At 31.6% G+C, this 16,697-nt stretch overlaps 2 protein-coding genes across 7 annotated transcripts in view; one reads left to right on the top strand and one right to left on the bottom strand.

Annotated features, from left to right (window-relative positions):
- Positions 1-10,209, bottom strand: part of LOC105322432 (aryl hydrocarbon receptor nuclear translocator homolog) — a 28,652-nt gene extending 18,443 nt beyond the window's left edge. The window contains exon 1 of one of the 4 annotated variants that reach the window (XM_011421159.4): positions 10,069-10,209. In XM_011421159.4, coding sequence (XP_011419461.2) covers positions 10,069-10,111 — 43 coding nt within the window. In that variant the 5' untranslated portion in view covers positions 10,112-10,209. Of the gene's footprint in view, positions 1-679; positions 952-2,075; positions 2,194-10,068 lie in introns of those variants that run through there. The other 3 variants (XM_011421160.4, XM_011421158.4, XM_011421157.4) reach the window with 3 other exon arrangements.
- The window catches only part of LOC105322433 (conserved oligomeric Golgi complex subunit 1), a 29,150-nt gene continuing 13,473 nt past the window's right edge, over positions 1,021-16,697 (top strand). Inside the window, exons 1-4 of one of the 3 annotated variants that reach the window (XM_011421162.4) lie at positions 1,021-1,161; positions 12,690-12,774; positions 13,322-13,366; positions 14,383-14,449. In XM_011421162.4, the coding sequence (XP_011419464.3) occupies positions 1,125-1,161; positions 12,690-12,774; positions 13,322-13,366; positions 14,383-14,449 (234 nt within the window). In that variant the 5' untranslated portion in view covers positions 1,021-1,124. Of the gene's footprint in view, positions 1,162-10,204; positions 10,330-12,689; positions 12,775-13,321; positions 13,371-14,382; positions 14,450-16,697 lie in introns of those variants that run through there. The other 2 variants (XM_066087203.1, XM_011421161.4) reach the window with 2 other exon arrangements.

Here is a 16,697-nt window from a genome sequence, read left to right as displayed (position 1 = left end):
GATACGTACAGCCTAATAACTGATTCAGAAAACAATATAATCAGAGAAGCCACACAATCACTTGATTGTCATTCTCAATCAGACTCAGAAATTAAACCGAACTAATTCAAATTAAATCTGATCTAAATAAATATCCCAATTACTTTACATGTACTGAATATGATTACCGGGTAATAAAAACAGCACTGTTAATTATCTATTAATGAATGAAAATTATTACATCAAAATAAAATGTATAGTTACAGTTAACTTTTAACATTGAGTTTTCTTAAATCACAATTAGCAACTTTCCAGAAATTCCCAGTATTGAAATGTAAACCAGCCTTCTATTAATGAATGAAAATTATTACATCAAAATACAATGTATAGTTACAGTAAACTTTTAACATTGAGTTTTCTTAAATCACAATTAGCAACTTTCCAGAAATTCCCAGTATTGAAATGTAAATCAGCCTTCTATTAATGAATGAAAATTATTACATCAAAATACAATGTATAGTTACAGTTAACTTTTAACATTGAGTTTTCTTAAATCACAATTAGCAACTTTCCAGAAATTCCAAGTATTGTAATTTAAATCAGCCTTATGTTAAATCTTTGTCATATAAAAATGATATAGTTCTACAGACCAACAAGAATTTTTCCTGTAGTCTATAGCTTTTCCTGCTCAACTTCTTACCATAAATTGCCATCTCTGTATATGCAACAGGGATCGGTGTGACCCCTGGAAATGCATACTGTCGACTTTGACCTCCACCTTGATTGAAGTCATAGCAATGCTTTGAGGGGCCCTGATATGGAAGATCAGAGTAATCCATTATTTCTCCTGTTTTCAATTCCAACAAAAGTTTGATTGCCGACCAAAATTGTTATCACCAACAAAATTTCCCACTTCTGCAATTTTTTTCTTCTCTCTACTACAAATACCACCAATGAAATGCAGACGTGAATATTTTCCTTGTGAAAGAAAAAAAATTAATTTTTTTTTTCTGAAATCCGAGATAAGATGAATATAAGCAACCTCAAAAGAAAAAACAACCCAGAAGTCTTTCTTCCAATTTGTTTTCCTTTTACATCCTATGTGAAAAGCAGACGACAGGTAACATGCTGCTGCTGTCGCTGAAATGAGCACTACAGTTCAGGTAGACAGGAGACACACAGGTAGGTTTACACTTACTGGAGTAGCATCTAGCAGCTCACTTATTGGTTTTCAATTTTCAATATAATGTTTCGCTAGGCGTACACAGCTTTCCGCTGGTGGACCTTCCACACACATATTATCAAAGTGTTTTCAAGTGCTCTACTAATTTCATGTCACCATACACTTCTTCTAACTTTCTCACTGCATTGTAGAGAGAGTGAGCGAGCGAGTTAGAAAAAACAATTCTACACCCCCCCCCCTTCAGCCAACCCCCAGCTTTGTTTTATGTTATGTTTGTTTTAACCATTTCATGCATTTTTTTTTTTTAGTTTTAAACTTAGCAAATATTAGTATTACACAGCTATCCAAAAGCTGCCTTTATTTCTTTAGCTCGATTTGAAAAAAAAAAAAAATCAGGTAAAACTTGGGTTATCAAAATGTTCCAGAATGACAAAGTTTTCCATAAACTGCCTGGTGACCTTATTATAAATTATTTCTGCCACCCAGGAGCTTGAACTGAAGTCACGAATTGTGGAGCATTAACTGTAAATGTACTCCTACACATGGTTGCACTTCAGCGGACTCTGTAATCTATAATACAGCCGTCATCATGAGGGCAAGTTGATACACTGATCTAATGGATTACCATTTCCCATTTACATATAATGTTTTATGTTCCATTACTATACTTCTCACTGCTTAAAAAAAATTATTAATCTCTGAGGCAATATTAGGAATAAAATAAATCAGAGAGTTTAGGCCTTAGGGGGAAAAAGATATCCATATGTTTGATTCAAAATCTCTTTTTCCTTCCTTAAAATTTGCCATATTTCAACACTTTATAGGTAGTACATTATAGTAAGAAGCACAAATGTTTTTCCTATTATGTACACATACATTATACAATATGGTACACCCATCACCAAACACCAACCTTCTAACTGTAAAAACCTTGACAATTTCATGATTATCGGCTATATCCTGTTTCAGTAATTGATCATGACGCTGTACACTTGTTAAAACACTTGGAGCTATCGCTGTGTATTAGAGTTCTCACCTGTTATCAGGCGAGACATGACAGAATGAGCCTCATTGTCATGAACTTCTATTAATAGATCTGGAGGTGCAGAATGATTAACCTGTTCCCTTTACACATGTGACAGACATAAATTAAAACATTATCTTTTGTATAAGTCCATTGCCCAATGTCAATATACTGAAAGTTTACAAAATCATTATAATGATATACATGTTGAATACATATCAACAGGTTTGATGATATTACATGTATATACCTATACCTATATATTTAGAGGTAATAAGCTAGAAAAAGATATTTCAATGCATATTTGGCAGAAAGAGAATTTTTTAAAAACAATATCATTCTAATTAGTTTATTTTTCATGACAGCTTTTCTTTCTTCATTGCGGTAGTTTTTTTTTCTACAGTGAAATTTAGCAGATATTATCTACTATAAAAGTGATTATTTACTCCTTGGAAAAATGTACACAAGGTATGTGGTAAGCTTACAACTGCATGCATAAAATCCCCCCTTGTCTATGTTTACAAAAAATCTCAATGTCAAAAACTAGTCTTAGTATAAATACTTAGCTGTAAAATAATGACGCACTTTGCAATATATGTAACAGTTTAATTGGGCAAAGTCAGTCTGAGAAATTTAGCTTTATCACTGATTAAACTTTTCTCACATGTCTAACCCTACCAAAGGTTAACTTTTATAATATTTTTATAATATAAGTTATATATAATATTTAATGGTTATATAATATATATTTTATAACTTATAACTTAATTTTATAACATATAATATATAATGGTTATAAAATGTATATTTTATAAATACATGTAGAACAGAAAAGGTTAAAAAATATAGGACTTTTATTTGATATAATAAAAAAAAAGACTGCATTATTACAACACACTTTGAAAAATTACGCACTTTGAAAAAAGTTTTCAAAGTGCGTTAATTTTGGGACCAAGTCAACGCACTTTGAAATTTTTTTTTTTTTTTTCAAAGTGCATTGATATCGTCGATATTAACGCACTTTGAAAAATGTTCATGGTTTAGTGAAAATAGTTGATAGTTTTATATACAATAAATGATTGTTTTAACCTTGTTTAGCTAAATGTGATATATTTAAAGAAGAACTCATTGCATTCTCAGCTAACTGGATAAACACTTTCTAGATGAGAATTTTTTTCTTCTCTCATAAGACAATATCGACAATTTACACCAAAAAAATTCGGGAGGTTTTAATTATCCAACATGACATAAACTTCATCGCTTAGCAACTGCATTTTCCTTTTTTTTGAGTATGCAGCAAATTTACCTCTTATCTAATATATTAGGCTATGCCCGAAGGAATATGATTTATATATATATGAATAATGGAGATCAATGTATAATATATTTCAACTGGCTTATTGCAAATATGATGTGAAAAAAGGATACCTTAGTTCTGTCTTTCAAAAACAATAATGATCTTTTAAAAGATCAGTGTGAGAAAATTAACCCACATCCTTTTGCTTGTTTTTAAGCTTATAACAATTTAATGTTCGTTAATGTTAATACTCTTTTATTGAAGTGGTTTATTTGATTAGAATACGAAAAGAGAGTTATTGTTGAAACACATAGATTCTTTAACATACCATTGGAGAAATTATTATTCGGCCAGCTCGTTTTTTCAGTAACACTGCATGTACTTATACAGATCATATTTCTTTTTCTGATCTTAAATGTTTAACCAAAGTTGCAGACTATCATATATTATGGAAGGAAAAATGAAGGGTAGGGGACATCCTTCTTGTAATCAATAAATGATGCACTGGTATTCGACCTGTACCTTTGGTTAACCCCCACCCCCATCCCCGTTCTAAATATGTTAAATTAGATTCATGAGTGTTAACAAATCATCATACAATCAAGAAATTAGAAATTCAGTTCCAGAATTTGTGATATAAAAATATTTTTTCAAAGTGCGTTAAGAGTGTCGATACTAAAAAATGTTGATGTACCTAATTCATAACGCACTTTGAAGATTTTTTCAAAGTGGGTTAATTAGGTCCAAAATTTAACGCACTTTGAAATTTTTTTCAAAGTGCGTTGATTTTGTCCAAAATTTAACGCACAATTTTTTTTTCAAAGTGCGTAATTTTTCAAAGTGCGTTGCCACACTGCATGGCCATTAATTTAAGGAGCTGCGATGAGTTAAAAGTCTTCAATTTATAGCTCCTTGATACACATAAATTTTTTATAATAAACCACACAACTAAAAAATACATTCTATTCAATTTATATCAGTCTGATCATTTGACTGTTGCATAACCTGATCGGCGTAAACAACAGATGTTTTGACAGTAACCCCAGTTTTGAATGACCTAAAGTGAATACTGCTTTTATCACATTATTCCATTTAGAAAACACTCTATGTCTATAATATACCAATGCATATTGAAAACTACAGCTGGTGTACATTACTAAAATAAGAGGGTTTCACATGTTAGTTTTAAGGGTCTATAAGCACCGGTGCTTGTTTCTGTAATAAAAGTTTACCCTCATAGTAATGATCATATAATAATGATACTTTAGGTGTAGTATTGAACATTTAATTATACAAAAAACAGTAGACTAGTGCCTGCAGCCTTTTCCCCTACATAAGTACCATAGATGAGTTCTTTTCTTCTATTTGATTCATACTTCATATATAATATCTATATAATTACAATACAACATGTATCTTGTTGTGTTGACATTAATTCGATCATTATTTGTGTTTAGGTGGAATAACACATCATCACAAAATGGCTGACCGCTGATCGAAACCGCCTTTCGTTTTATTAAAAGGATTTTATAGACTGAAACATGTAACTTACTCCATAGCCGAGTGGATAAAGTGTCGGACTTCTGATCCGTATTACGTACATCCCGAGTTCAAATCCCGCAGGGGCTTTTGTTGTTACTTACTGGAATAATTATTTAAGATATTCTTTTTTATCCCCAAAATGCAAATTTTTCACATATTTGACATTTGTACAGTTTTTTTCATTATGTCTTTCATTATCAAAAAATTTCCTGTTAATTTGAGTGACTTTTTCCAGGCGTGTTATTCCACCTTAAGTGTATGTAAGAAAACTTGGGGGTATTTTCTACAGGATGTTTTGAACATGGGCTTTGAAGGTGGGCTTGTGAATCATAACTCCAATCTCCAATAATTCAAAACAATACCATGACTCCTGTACTGGTACATTATACATGTCATTATATCACTTGTTTATTTCCATGCAAAGTTTTCTCAAATAATTTGTTTATTTCCAAAGCAATCTCCAATAATTCAAAACAATACCATGACTCCTGTGCTGGTACATATTATACACGTCATTATATCACTTGTTTATTTCCAAAGTTCATTGAAAAATATATTTATGAATTCCAAGTGATTAGGAACTTTAACAATTATCAACATAATTATCAACTCTTCCTGAGACCTCCCATAACGAAAAAAAAACAACAACATTTTAAAGCAGTTGAACAAAACAATTATTAGTTATATATGGTTTATTATAAGTGTGATTTAATAATATCCTTGAAATATTATATTATGATTATGATCCTCCATACACCCAAAAATCCCTCTCTGTTTAGAGTAAATCTTCTTTTTTTTCAATATTGGTCAGATTTATAAGTGAGATCAAAATATATATTACAACATCTCATTTTCAATAATATAACATAGTCTGCCTCATAATAACCCTTCTTTTTAGTGCCATTATATACTTCATGTATCTCATATATTTAATTACCACTCTGATATAAACTTTAATAAATCTATGATGCAATGGGCAAGTTCAGAAAGTTACATGGTTTCAGTGCAGATATCTAGCAGCAACAAAAGGGGCATAATTACAACTCCTCGTATTGTACAAATTATTGCTGCATTAAAAATCTTCAGTAGTGATCATTCAATAAAAACAAATCAGTTAGCTGACTTCTATTTGTTATAACAATTAATATGTTTTCTAAAATAAGAATTCTCGATTTCCCTGAACAACCTATCATTAAGAGCTATGTGGCATTCAAAAAAATTTAAGTCTGTTATATATGTTAGCTAAGCCTATTAATAAAACAGTAAAACATATATGCAGGAAATCTCTAACCTTGGCCTCTGGGCAGCTGTTCAATCTAGCATAATCATAAAACTTGATTTTTTTCTTCATATTTTCATGTGATTTATCATTATATAATGATCATGGTTTGAAAAATATTTACATCATTGGTCCCAACTATTTATAGGGAATAATAATTTAAATGAAATTTAATAACTTTACGTATACATGTCTAAATAGATTTTTTTACAAAACATATATTCAAGTACTGGTAACAGATATAAATATTAATATAAAAAATATTGGGTTTTTTTTCTTGCACGGCTCACAATTCATAGCTAAAATAACCACGAAAAAAATGAACTTGCAGTTTTAGAATTTTCTATGACATTCATGCATGCACATGTTTCTTAGCTATTCATTGTTTTAAAAGCTTTAAAACTATATATAAAAGCTTTTATAAAAAATAACTATAAATAAGGTAAAGCTGCCTGTCTCAATAGTCACTGGCAGGTAGTGGACAGTCATTTATATGATACGAAAGTTTTAAGAAACTGTACATGTGTTTCTGTGTTATGATGCTATTATGAACTAGTGTGTCTACTCTTGTTCAACCACATCCTTTTTCTATGAAACACTTTGAAGCTTTGCATAAAGAGAGCATCAGGTTGAAGGGGACCAATTATGAATATGTTATTAAAAAAATTAAAAATGTAGAATTCATAAGTAAAATAAATATTACTGTTGTTTCATTTCACATTCTCAAAGACATTTTTTTAAAAACAAAAATAATTCAACAAAAGGGACCTTTTTGTGTTTTGTAATATTGGTATTGGATAATCAGGACCTGGTGCCATAAAACTTAGACAAGCTTACTTTTGATCTCAGTCTCACTTTTCCACTATATAATATATTCCTTTTGTACAAGTGAGACTGAGATCAAAAGTGAGCTTGTTCAAGTTTTATGACCCCGGGGCCTAGAGGTAGTTAGAATCATCTAAAACAAAGACTTTAGAGTTACTTAACATGCATGTGACATGTTTTGTTGTTGTTTTAATCGATTTTATTCTTATTTCGGTACAAATTAAATTAAAGTTATCCTATCTGGTTTATATTTTTCCAAAAATTTATTTCACATTGATATCAACTCAACGAGCAAATAATGAAAACATATAATTTACCTATATTTTCTGCTGTTTTGTCAATTAAAAATAGGAATTTGACAGTGTTAATAGAAAGTTAGAAACATGGTGTTTTATAAACTACAATGTAGCTTGCACAAAGCAGGCCAAGGCCATGAGGAGACTTGTAAGTGTTATAAGTCAGGAATATACGGATGTCAAAGCATGTGGTAAGTTCAAATCAGAACTCTCTTGCTTGTTATTCCTTGGCAAGGGGAGTAATGCAGAGTGAGACACACACTTTCTCCATTCTTATTTTCTTCGTATATTAATGGTTTCCATTGTGATGATTGATATCATTTAAAACCTAGCTATGTGAACATACTCAACTGAAAGATACTGTAAAATCATTAAAATTTGTGGCCTAGGCAAATTTTTTGGATTTCCATAACTTTATAGCTTCGTGGAAATGTAATTTCATGTATTTTCTTGTGCCTACAAAAGGAAATACATGTATTGTATTGTTGAAAGGTACACCCACAAATTCCACAAAAATTGAGCCACCATGAAATCTAATGATTCCACAGTATGTTTTTGTTACTTTTGATGCATCATATTCACTAAAGATGATAGTGTTTTAACGTCTCAACGAGTCCAAGGAGGGCATTCAAAACATTCTTAACAATTTGCCGATTTATTTTAGCAGTTGAAATATTTAAATTTATATTGACACATGGTTTTACTGGTCTAGAGAGTAAAACCATATTGACACATGGTTTTACTGGTCAGATATTTATTATTATCAAAAAGTGGTAGAAGCTGAAACTTGGGACAGCTGGGGTGTAGTTCATACTTGTAAGTTGTTTTTGTAAACTCATATTGAGCGTTTTCAGTTCCACATCCAATTTCATAATTGAACATTACATTATGTCAGCTTATGGCCAGGTTCTGTAGCATCCTAGTGGTGCTAGAAGGGACTTAGGCCTATATATACAACTGTACATCTGTGGTGCCAGGAATGAGTATATCATAGATGATATATATTTGGCCAACATGTTATAATACCGAGCAAAGCGAGAGGTGGGTGAAGCCTGCCTCGCAAAGCAAGGCTTAATGGTAACACGTATACATCAGAATAAAAATGAAAAATAAAAGTTGAATCAGGGGTACTAAGGGCTGAAAAATTTTCTTCCACCTATAACGGTTGTCATTTTGTTTGAAAAAGTTATAAAACGCATTCCTTAAATCAGTGGCACTTTTCTATGTATATTGTCCATTAGCTCTATAAATTTTTTCCAAGTTTTCAATTGATTGTGAAAGTAATTATAATGAAAATAAATGACTAAGCAAACCAGATAAGTTTCATCAGTGATTTAATCAGGAGATAAGACTAGTTGCACGTATATATCTTATCAAATTATTAGGTGGAAAATAAAAACATTAAGTTAACATCAAGGAACTGATCTTTTTAGATATACTAAATAAAGTATAGAGAGAAAATTTATAAACTTATGAAATGGATAAGCATTAATTGAATGAAGAAATAACAATTCTTGGAATCCCGTACTTTTCTTCAGCTATTTCCGAAGACATAACGTTTACCTTCTACGCACAAAAAGCCACGTTTAGATTAACTTTGGTTTATGATTTAAGTAAGTATGCAGGCAGATCCTACTGTCTGCGTTCCAAACCATAAAAATCTGTGCTCTGCAAAATGGTCACACCCTTTACATATTGTGTCTAATCCAACCCACAATAACATTTAACAAAGTTAAATGCACATTTTCCTTCCATGGTTTAATGGTCAACAACACTAACTGCATCAGGAATAATTATTGAGAATGGGAAGCGAGCCCTTGGTCTTTGTATCAGTTAGAAAATGTTCATGGCATACGATAGAGGTACCCAAGTCAATGTCAACAATCACATAGTTCAATGTTGCATGTTGAACTACGAAGTAGCTATACTCTGTCCCAAGATATTTTGGATTCACGTTTGGCTTAATTGTTTGATATTTATAAATACCTCAGGATTCAAATGATGTTCATTTAAAAGTATGAAAAATTTCCAAGATTTCTCAGTCAAAACGCCCCTGTTAGCTTATCAGGTTTCAATACAATGCTAAAAAATGTGATGTCTACGGAGATTTTGCATTGCAGCGAGCCCGGATGATAACGTTGAAATATTGCGCGATGTATTCCGAGTGTATTCCGAATGGAGAAAAGATGTAAACATTCCCCATTATAAATCTCCGTAAGGAATCTGTTTTCGTTCCTGTGAATTTTTCCGAGTGAAAGATGATAATGTGTCAATGAAATTATCTTGGAAAATATCCCTTTCAACTATTTCAATTGCACTTCATTCACAGGTAAGTGTATTTTTATTAAAAATCGTCCAAATGTGCAGCATAAATATCTTGGGACAGACTATAGTAGATATTTCGTCATCGTTTACCATTTTGTTTACCGTTATTTTTTATCTAATGCAAGCTACTGTTTCAGTCCAAAACTAAGGTTAAAACTCATATACAACTAACAGATGAAGTAGTGAAATTTCTATGATGGTCATTGTTTGATTTGTGTTAAAGTGTCAATGTTGTAATCATATGTAGCCTACACAATGTTACATTGTTGTCTACAATCTCTTTGTCGTTGAGGTTCATTGATCTATATAGATACTTACCACCACCAGAAGGTCCCGGGGACATCGTCGACGATGCTGACATGTAAAGTTTTCTTAAAGTGACCACAAATTATCAAAATATTTAGATTTCTTTTCTTTGGTGTCAAAAATTTTTCCGGAAGTAGTCAAGAATCGACTGACCCGATATAAACATGAACAAAGTTGCAAATTCGGATATAAACGTTAATCTTTATCTCCCTTTGTGGAACTCTTCATCAGATGCCAACATGGCTAAACACCAAGACACCCGGTCGGCAAAATGTAAGCTGATACGCTGATTAGAATCTTATAGATATATATATTGCATCAATTTACTTACCATTTACCATGTAATTGTTGTGTCAGAAAAGTTTATTGAAGTGTCAAGACTGATGCTTTGATCTCATGTTGAAATGTCATTACATATATATGTCCTAATGATATTTGTAGTTCCTTGATTCATTTGTCACTGCTCAGATTAATTATAATTTAAAGTTACTTTGAATTACTACCATACCCCATAAACATTGACAGTCTTGAAGTTATTACTGTTTAACATGAATTGATAAACAATAGTATTCTGTTATTACAGTGTTATAATGTAAAAAATCCCCGAAAAAAACAAAAATAAAACACTGAACCAAATTTTAATCATATGTGCAATATTTTGCAATGGGTCTCTTGTTGCTGTTGCTGTTGTTTTTTGCCTTTGATCAGTGATGTTGAGGGTATAACATCTGGGACAATAATTTTGATGGGAAGCCAGTCTGCATCAATCTCTCTTGTACTGCAAAATTATGGAAAATCCAACTCTCACTCTCTCTGATTGATTGTCTGTCTGTCTTTTCTCCTCTCTATTTTCAACCACTTTATTTTGCGATATATCAGAGATATATTGGCCCATGGCCACTAATTTATTGTTCAAGCCTTTTATGAAAAACAAATCCACTCTTTCCGCTAATATGTTTTACGGTGCGACCGTTGGGGCGAGCGCAGCATTTGATCAAATAATGAATTATAATAAATCAATAAAAATAAAAGTATCAACGTAACGTAAATGAATTTGAATGCAAAATAAATAAAAACATGCCTATTTTTTCTTGTAAATTTTCATAATTTATAAGATTGTTTATTTATTTAAATAGAATTTATCTCAGTTTTTACAATGTTGTTGAATAATAACGATTTTAACATAATGTTTATTGCAGTTTATTTCCTCTTTTCTTGCAGCATTTTTCTTAAACTTACATATAAAAAATTGACCTATCATATAGAGCCCCCCCCCCCCCCCCCCCCCCCCCCCCCGTTTTAAAAAAAAAATATAATTTACGTATTAAAAAAATAATTGCTGATCATATAAGAAAATCGGTTTTGGACCCACCCACCCCGAGAGGATGTAATAAATGTGAAAATAAAGATACCATTGAGCAGTTAAAGAGCTAAATGCATACTACGCACTCACCATTCCTCACCCGGATTAGAATTTTATTTTACTTGTAAATATTTTTTAAATGATGCTGCCGCGCACCCTTTTAAAAAACGTTCCTGGAAATTAATTACTGTAAATATATAGTGAATAAAATAAATGTGAGCATTCATCCAAATGAGAGCAAGTTACAACTGTTTCCTGTTAAAAAAAAAAGCTTTGCAAGATTTTGAGAAGATTTTGGTATTTATATTCCAGCAGATTTACAATAACTACTTAGAGTAATTTCCCCTTATTGTGATGTCAAAGTTGACGTCGGTCAAGTGTCATCTGTTTTTTGAAAAACCCTGGAAAAAAAAACTAAGTGAAATATACTCTTTTGTTTACTTAAAAAGCATGATATTCATGAAATTACACAATTTATCTGTTTCTCAAAAGTTTTACTTTGATTCTCGCGAGAAGGAATCAAGTCTAGTGATAAATTGCATTGTGGGTCGAAATTTACTGACTCCGAAAAATTCTGTGGGATCAATGTGCAAGAAATCCATTGTGACGTCACTCGAAGGAACGACGACTCTGTTAGTCTTATGTAATGGAATTATTTTATTTACAATGCATGATGTACATAGTCTTTAATCTTGTTCTCGTGAGAGTGTGAAATGGGAAACCATATTTACAGGGAATTACTGGGACGATTAAAACAAGGCATTACTGGTCCGATTTACTGATGTCAAAAAAATCCGTTGAATGAATGTGCAACTAGTCCGAATTTTCTATTCACACACGCCTTGCTGGTAGAGCTCGCTTCGCGCCGGCGCTGCGCGCCGGCGAGCTGCGCTCGCTTAAAATAACTGAAGATCCACATCTGGGTTATTAAAACTTTTATGGTAATAAGCTATAAATTCTTACATTTTATTAATTAGAAATGAACTGTTTAGTTCACCTGTTAGCTAACTTAGCTATAGCTATCAAACTTCAGTCATTTTGCTTGAGATTTTTAATGAGAACGGCATCAAATTAATTGTTTTGTGTTTTCTATACTGATGATAAAATATTTTTTAAAATTGTACAATGATGTTGTATTGCAACATTAGAGGACTGGTTCGCAGCAAGAAATATTCACTAAAGTAACTTGCACATGCATTGAATAAAAGTTGGTTTACAATGTTACATGTTTGTAATTGATTAATTAAAATTAATTTCTTGCTAATTTCAGCTCTGCCAGTGCATGAAATGGACACAAATATCTTATTTGAAAAATTCACAGTAGAGGAGATCAGAGAAATTGAGAAGAAAACAAGGTAACTTAGATACTGAAACTATTTACTTATATGTACCTGCACATGTATGATAAATATTTTTGAAAATTAAAATTTTTTTGATGATTTCTTACAGTTTTGAGAATGTCTTTCTTTGGTGATTCAAGCATGATATGAAGGTGGCAACATTTCAGAAAAAGATGCATAACCTTTGTTAGCGTTAGCAATGATTGCTACCTTCATAACCCGCTTGAATCATCAAAAAAAGCATTTTATTGTTCATATAATTGATTATAAGAAGTATGTAAAATTACTAAATTACTGTTAATGTACATCAGTACATTAGCTAAAAGAAAGAGGCAAATTATATCCTATCAGAATTTGAGTCTTACTTCATCACTCGCTGTTTCTGTAGAGCTATAAATTAACTATTATTGGTTTCTGTAAGAAATAGATGGACTCATACTCGGTAGATGTAAATATATAAATATGCATAGCAGAACAGATTACAGATTGACCTTATAAAGTTTCTGAGTTTTAAGACTATGTTTATTCACTATAAGTTGTTTTTAATTTCACGATATTTCAGAGCTGACATTGAAAGAAAGAAAGAAGATTTACGTATCATGGTGGGGTAAGTTATGGTGTATATTTTTAAGTAGTCAAAAACTAGTGCAAATTTTTATGCTCCATAAATTGCAACTCTTTAACCTAAAACATCTGTAAAGAGTGTACGTACTGTAGCTCCCATGTCTTTCATAGGAATTTTTTCAGACCTGCAGCTAGGTTTTAACAGTTCGTTGTTGCATATGAACTCTTAGGTATCAATAAGTATATACGCATTATCTGACTTGCCACAAAATTCCACCGAAAGATGGATATTTCTTTTTATTTGTACTTGGCTCTCTTACATTCAGATGCCTCCAAAAGATGGTAATTGCCAATTTCTGTAAAACTGACCATGCAATGACTGGCCAGATTTACAAGTGTAAAGAACCACAAAAAGTCCTTTCAATAGGAAAAAAAATTTTTATCACAAAGAACATTAAAGATATAATGAGTACTAGTATAAGCAAAATGGTTAATTCAATCAGAATTTGATTTCCCTCATGTTTTATCTCTGTTACATGTAATTAGAAGTTTGTTACCTAGGACAGTAACTGACAAATTAAACTTTGCTCCTTTTCATGCCAGCTAGAGGTGAAACAGTTGCTGTCTAGAGGAACAGTATACCTAATATTTTCCTCAATGTTTGCATAATATAACACTTGGATTAATTTTAGTGATTTTATTTTGTTTGCTGGTATTTCCATGACTGTATCACTGAAAGCATTTAATTTTGATAATTAAATGTTTAACAACGGAATTCTATAAGATTGATTTTGATTTTTTCATAGTCTAAGAGATATGCCCCCTCCATCCAAAGAAAAAAAAAGATATTGCTTTATCTTATAATGCAATATATGATTTTTTTTGGTTAAAGAGACATTAACTTTGTTTTGTAAAATTTAAGCTACAGTGTCTACATGGGTTGATACAAATTAATTTGTTTTGCACATACAATTTTCTAGCATCTGTCTAACATTTTATTTACAACGGCAACTGTCCTGTGTTTAGTATGTATATGACTGTGTGTTTCAAACCTTTCAGGGAGAGATACAGAGACCTGATAGAGGCAGCTGATACAATCACAGAAATGAAGAACAGTGCTCAAAATGTAAGAATCTTACAGAATACTGAATATATGCAAACTTTAGTGCTGATCAAGCAGTTACCAGGTATTGGCATGGTCCTGTCAATTCGATGAAATCCTTGCAAATCCCTATGTCTGTACGTACAAGTGAGGATTTTTTAAGAAAAAAATCCTCAACCTTTGACAGAGTACAGTATAACCTCATTAAAATTTTATATTTCATCATTATCTCTTCTTTGATATGACTTCATCATTGGAACACAAATGGTAGGCCTAAATCATTTTATATGAAATTTGTGTTTTTTGAAGAGTAGATTATTCAGAGCTTTAAGTTTTCTGTTAATTTATATATAAAGATATCTACATGAAATGTGCAGTGTCAAGAAAGATCAGTTTTCTGAAAGTTGTGTTTAAAGAGGCTCGTTCCTCTGTTTTTTTGGTAGCCATTTTGGGTCACCTCTAGTTTGAAAATTCTGCATCGTATATTAATTCAATAATGGTAAATTCATATTAAAACCAATAATATTCAATTATGTTATTCTGCTAGCACTAATGATAAACATGTTAGGCACTATTCCCTCTGTCTATGAATTGATTATTATAAAAATGATAATTAACTCCTCTTTCAGACCAATATTTTATAAATCAGATTTTATTTAAAGTCAGGTTAAAAGCAGTTATAACTTTGTAGGAGAATTATATTTGATTACAAAGCGTCCTTAAAACTGTGCTTAATTTCAACTCTGATGGGCAGATCATTGTGGGAGCAATTTAGTTTGGATGTCGTATACGTGCATAGTCTTGTGACATCAGGAAGTCAAAGATATTTGTTCAGTGCAATAATAAAGAAGATGATGGTAGATGATTATCATGAACAATGTCCTCTTTATATATACTTTCATTTATGATTTCATAGTACAGACATCAAAATTTTTTGTTTCTTATTTTTACACGTAATAATGTAAACCAACTTTTATTCACGACATTTATATTGCAATGAACCGCGTGTAAATTGGTTTGCAACGACTAATTTTCACGACCAAGCGTTATCTACATCCATGTGGATATAACACATTTTAAAATCATGAAAACTAGCTGGTTCTTTGCGGGAAGCATTTGTGACAAATCTTCCAAATCTTGCAAAAATTTCTCTCATGGGAATAATAGTTGGTTTACAGAATGATAAAGGGGCAGTATTCATTTACATATATACTCTCTTCTCATTATATCGCGGGTTCCGTTGTATCGCGGTATGTTCCAAAAGGTAGGATTCCAGTTTTTTCCCGTGATTTTCCACAAGGAGTTCATGCACCACCTTCAGGATGAGTGCAAAGAAGACTGTCAAATATATCGGCAAATAAAAATTTTCTCACAATAAATTTTTTTTCCAGAGAGAATTTAAAGCAAGTTCAAAAGTCCACAATGTACTGTGGAATCATTGAATTTCGTGGGGGCCAATTTTCGTGGATTGCTTAAATTTGAAAGGTTCGTGCGGACGTAATTTCGTGTATTCTCTTAAACCTTCAAAGGAAATATGACTTTATTACCCTAATTTATTAATTCGTGGAGGATGTTAATTCGTGGATGAGAGGTACCCACGAATTCCACGAAAATTGAGCCACCACGAAATCTAATGATTCCACAGTATATGATGAAAAAAAATAAATAAAAAGCACAATAGAATTTATATTTCATTCCCTAACCAGTTTAAGTGACTTTGCTTTCATGAAGAATAGTATTTTATTTTCAAAAAATAAAAACCGTCCGTTATAACTAAACCAGGCTACCAAATTTCCAATGCCGCGATACAATGGAACTCTCTAATTTTGAAGGTGAATAAGACTTGTGATTTAAAAATAGCACACAAAATAAACTAAGTAAGTTGGGAAATTGATGTTCCTCAGAAAAGCTAGTCTAATACAAGCTTTTTTAAATAGCACTAATGACATGTAAAAATAATAACTTGGTATATCATTTTTTAGGGGAAAAAATAAGTACCGCGATATTATGAGACACCAGTATACATGTACTAAGTTGGTACATGATCAAATCTTCTTAGAAGCCTGAAGGGTTCACAGGATTTGATCAAGTGACCAACCAAGTTTATAACCCAGTGAACTTTTTAACTTTCTGTTTATTTTTTTAGAAATATATATTGCCAAGGGGGACAATTAACTAACAATAGGGTTGTTTAGGATTTGTCATTTATCTCAGTTGTCTGTTAATTGTCTTTAGACTATCATTCATTCATACTTTATTTCCTCTACATAGA

This window comes from Magallana gigas, chromosome 6, assembly GCF_963853765.1.
Source record: "Magallana gigas chromosome 6, xbMagGiga1.1, whole genome shotgun sequence".
In the NCBI taxonomy this organism is placed as follows: Eukaryota; Metazoa; Mollusca; class Bivalvia; order Ostreida; family Ostreidae; genus Magallana; species Magallana gigas.
This window is presented reverse-complemented; position numbering and strand designations above follow the sequence as displayed.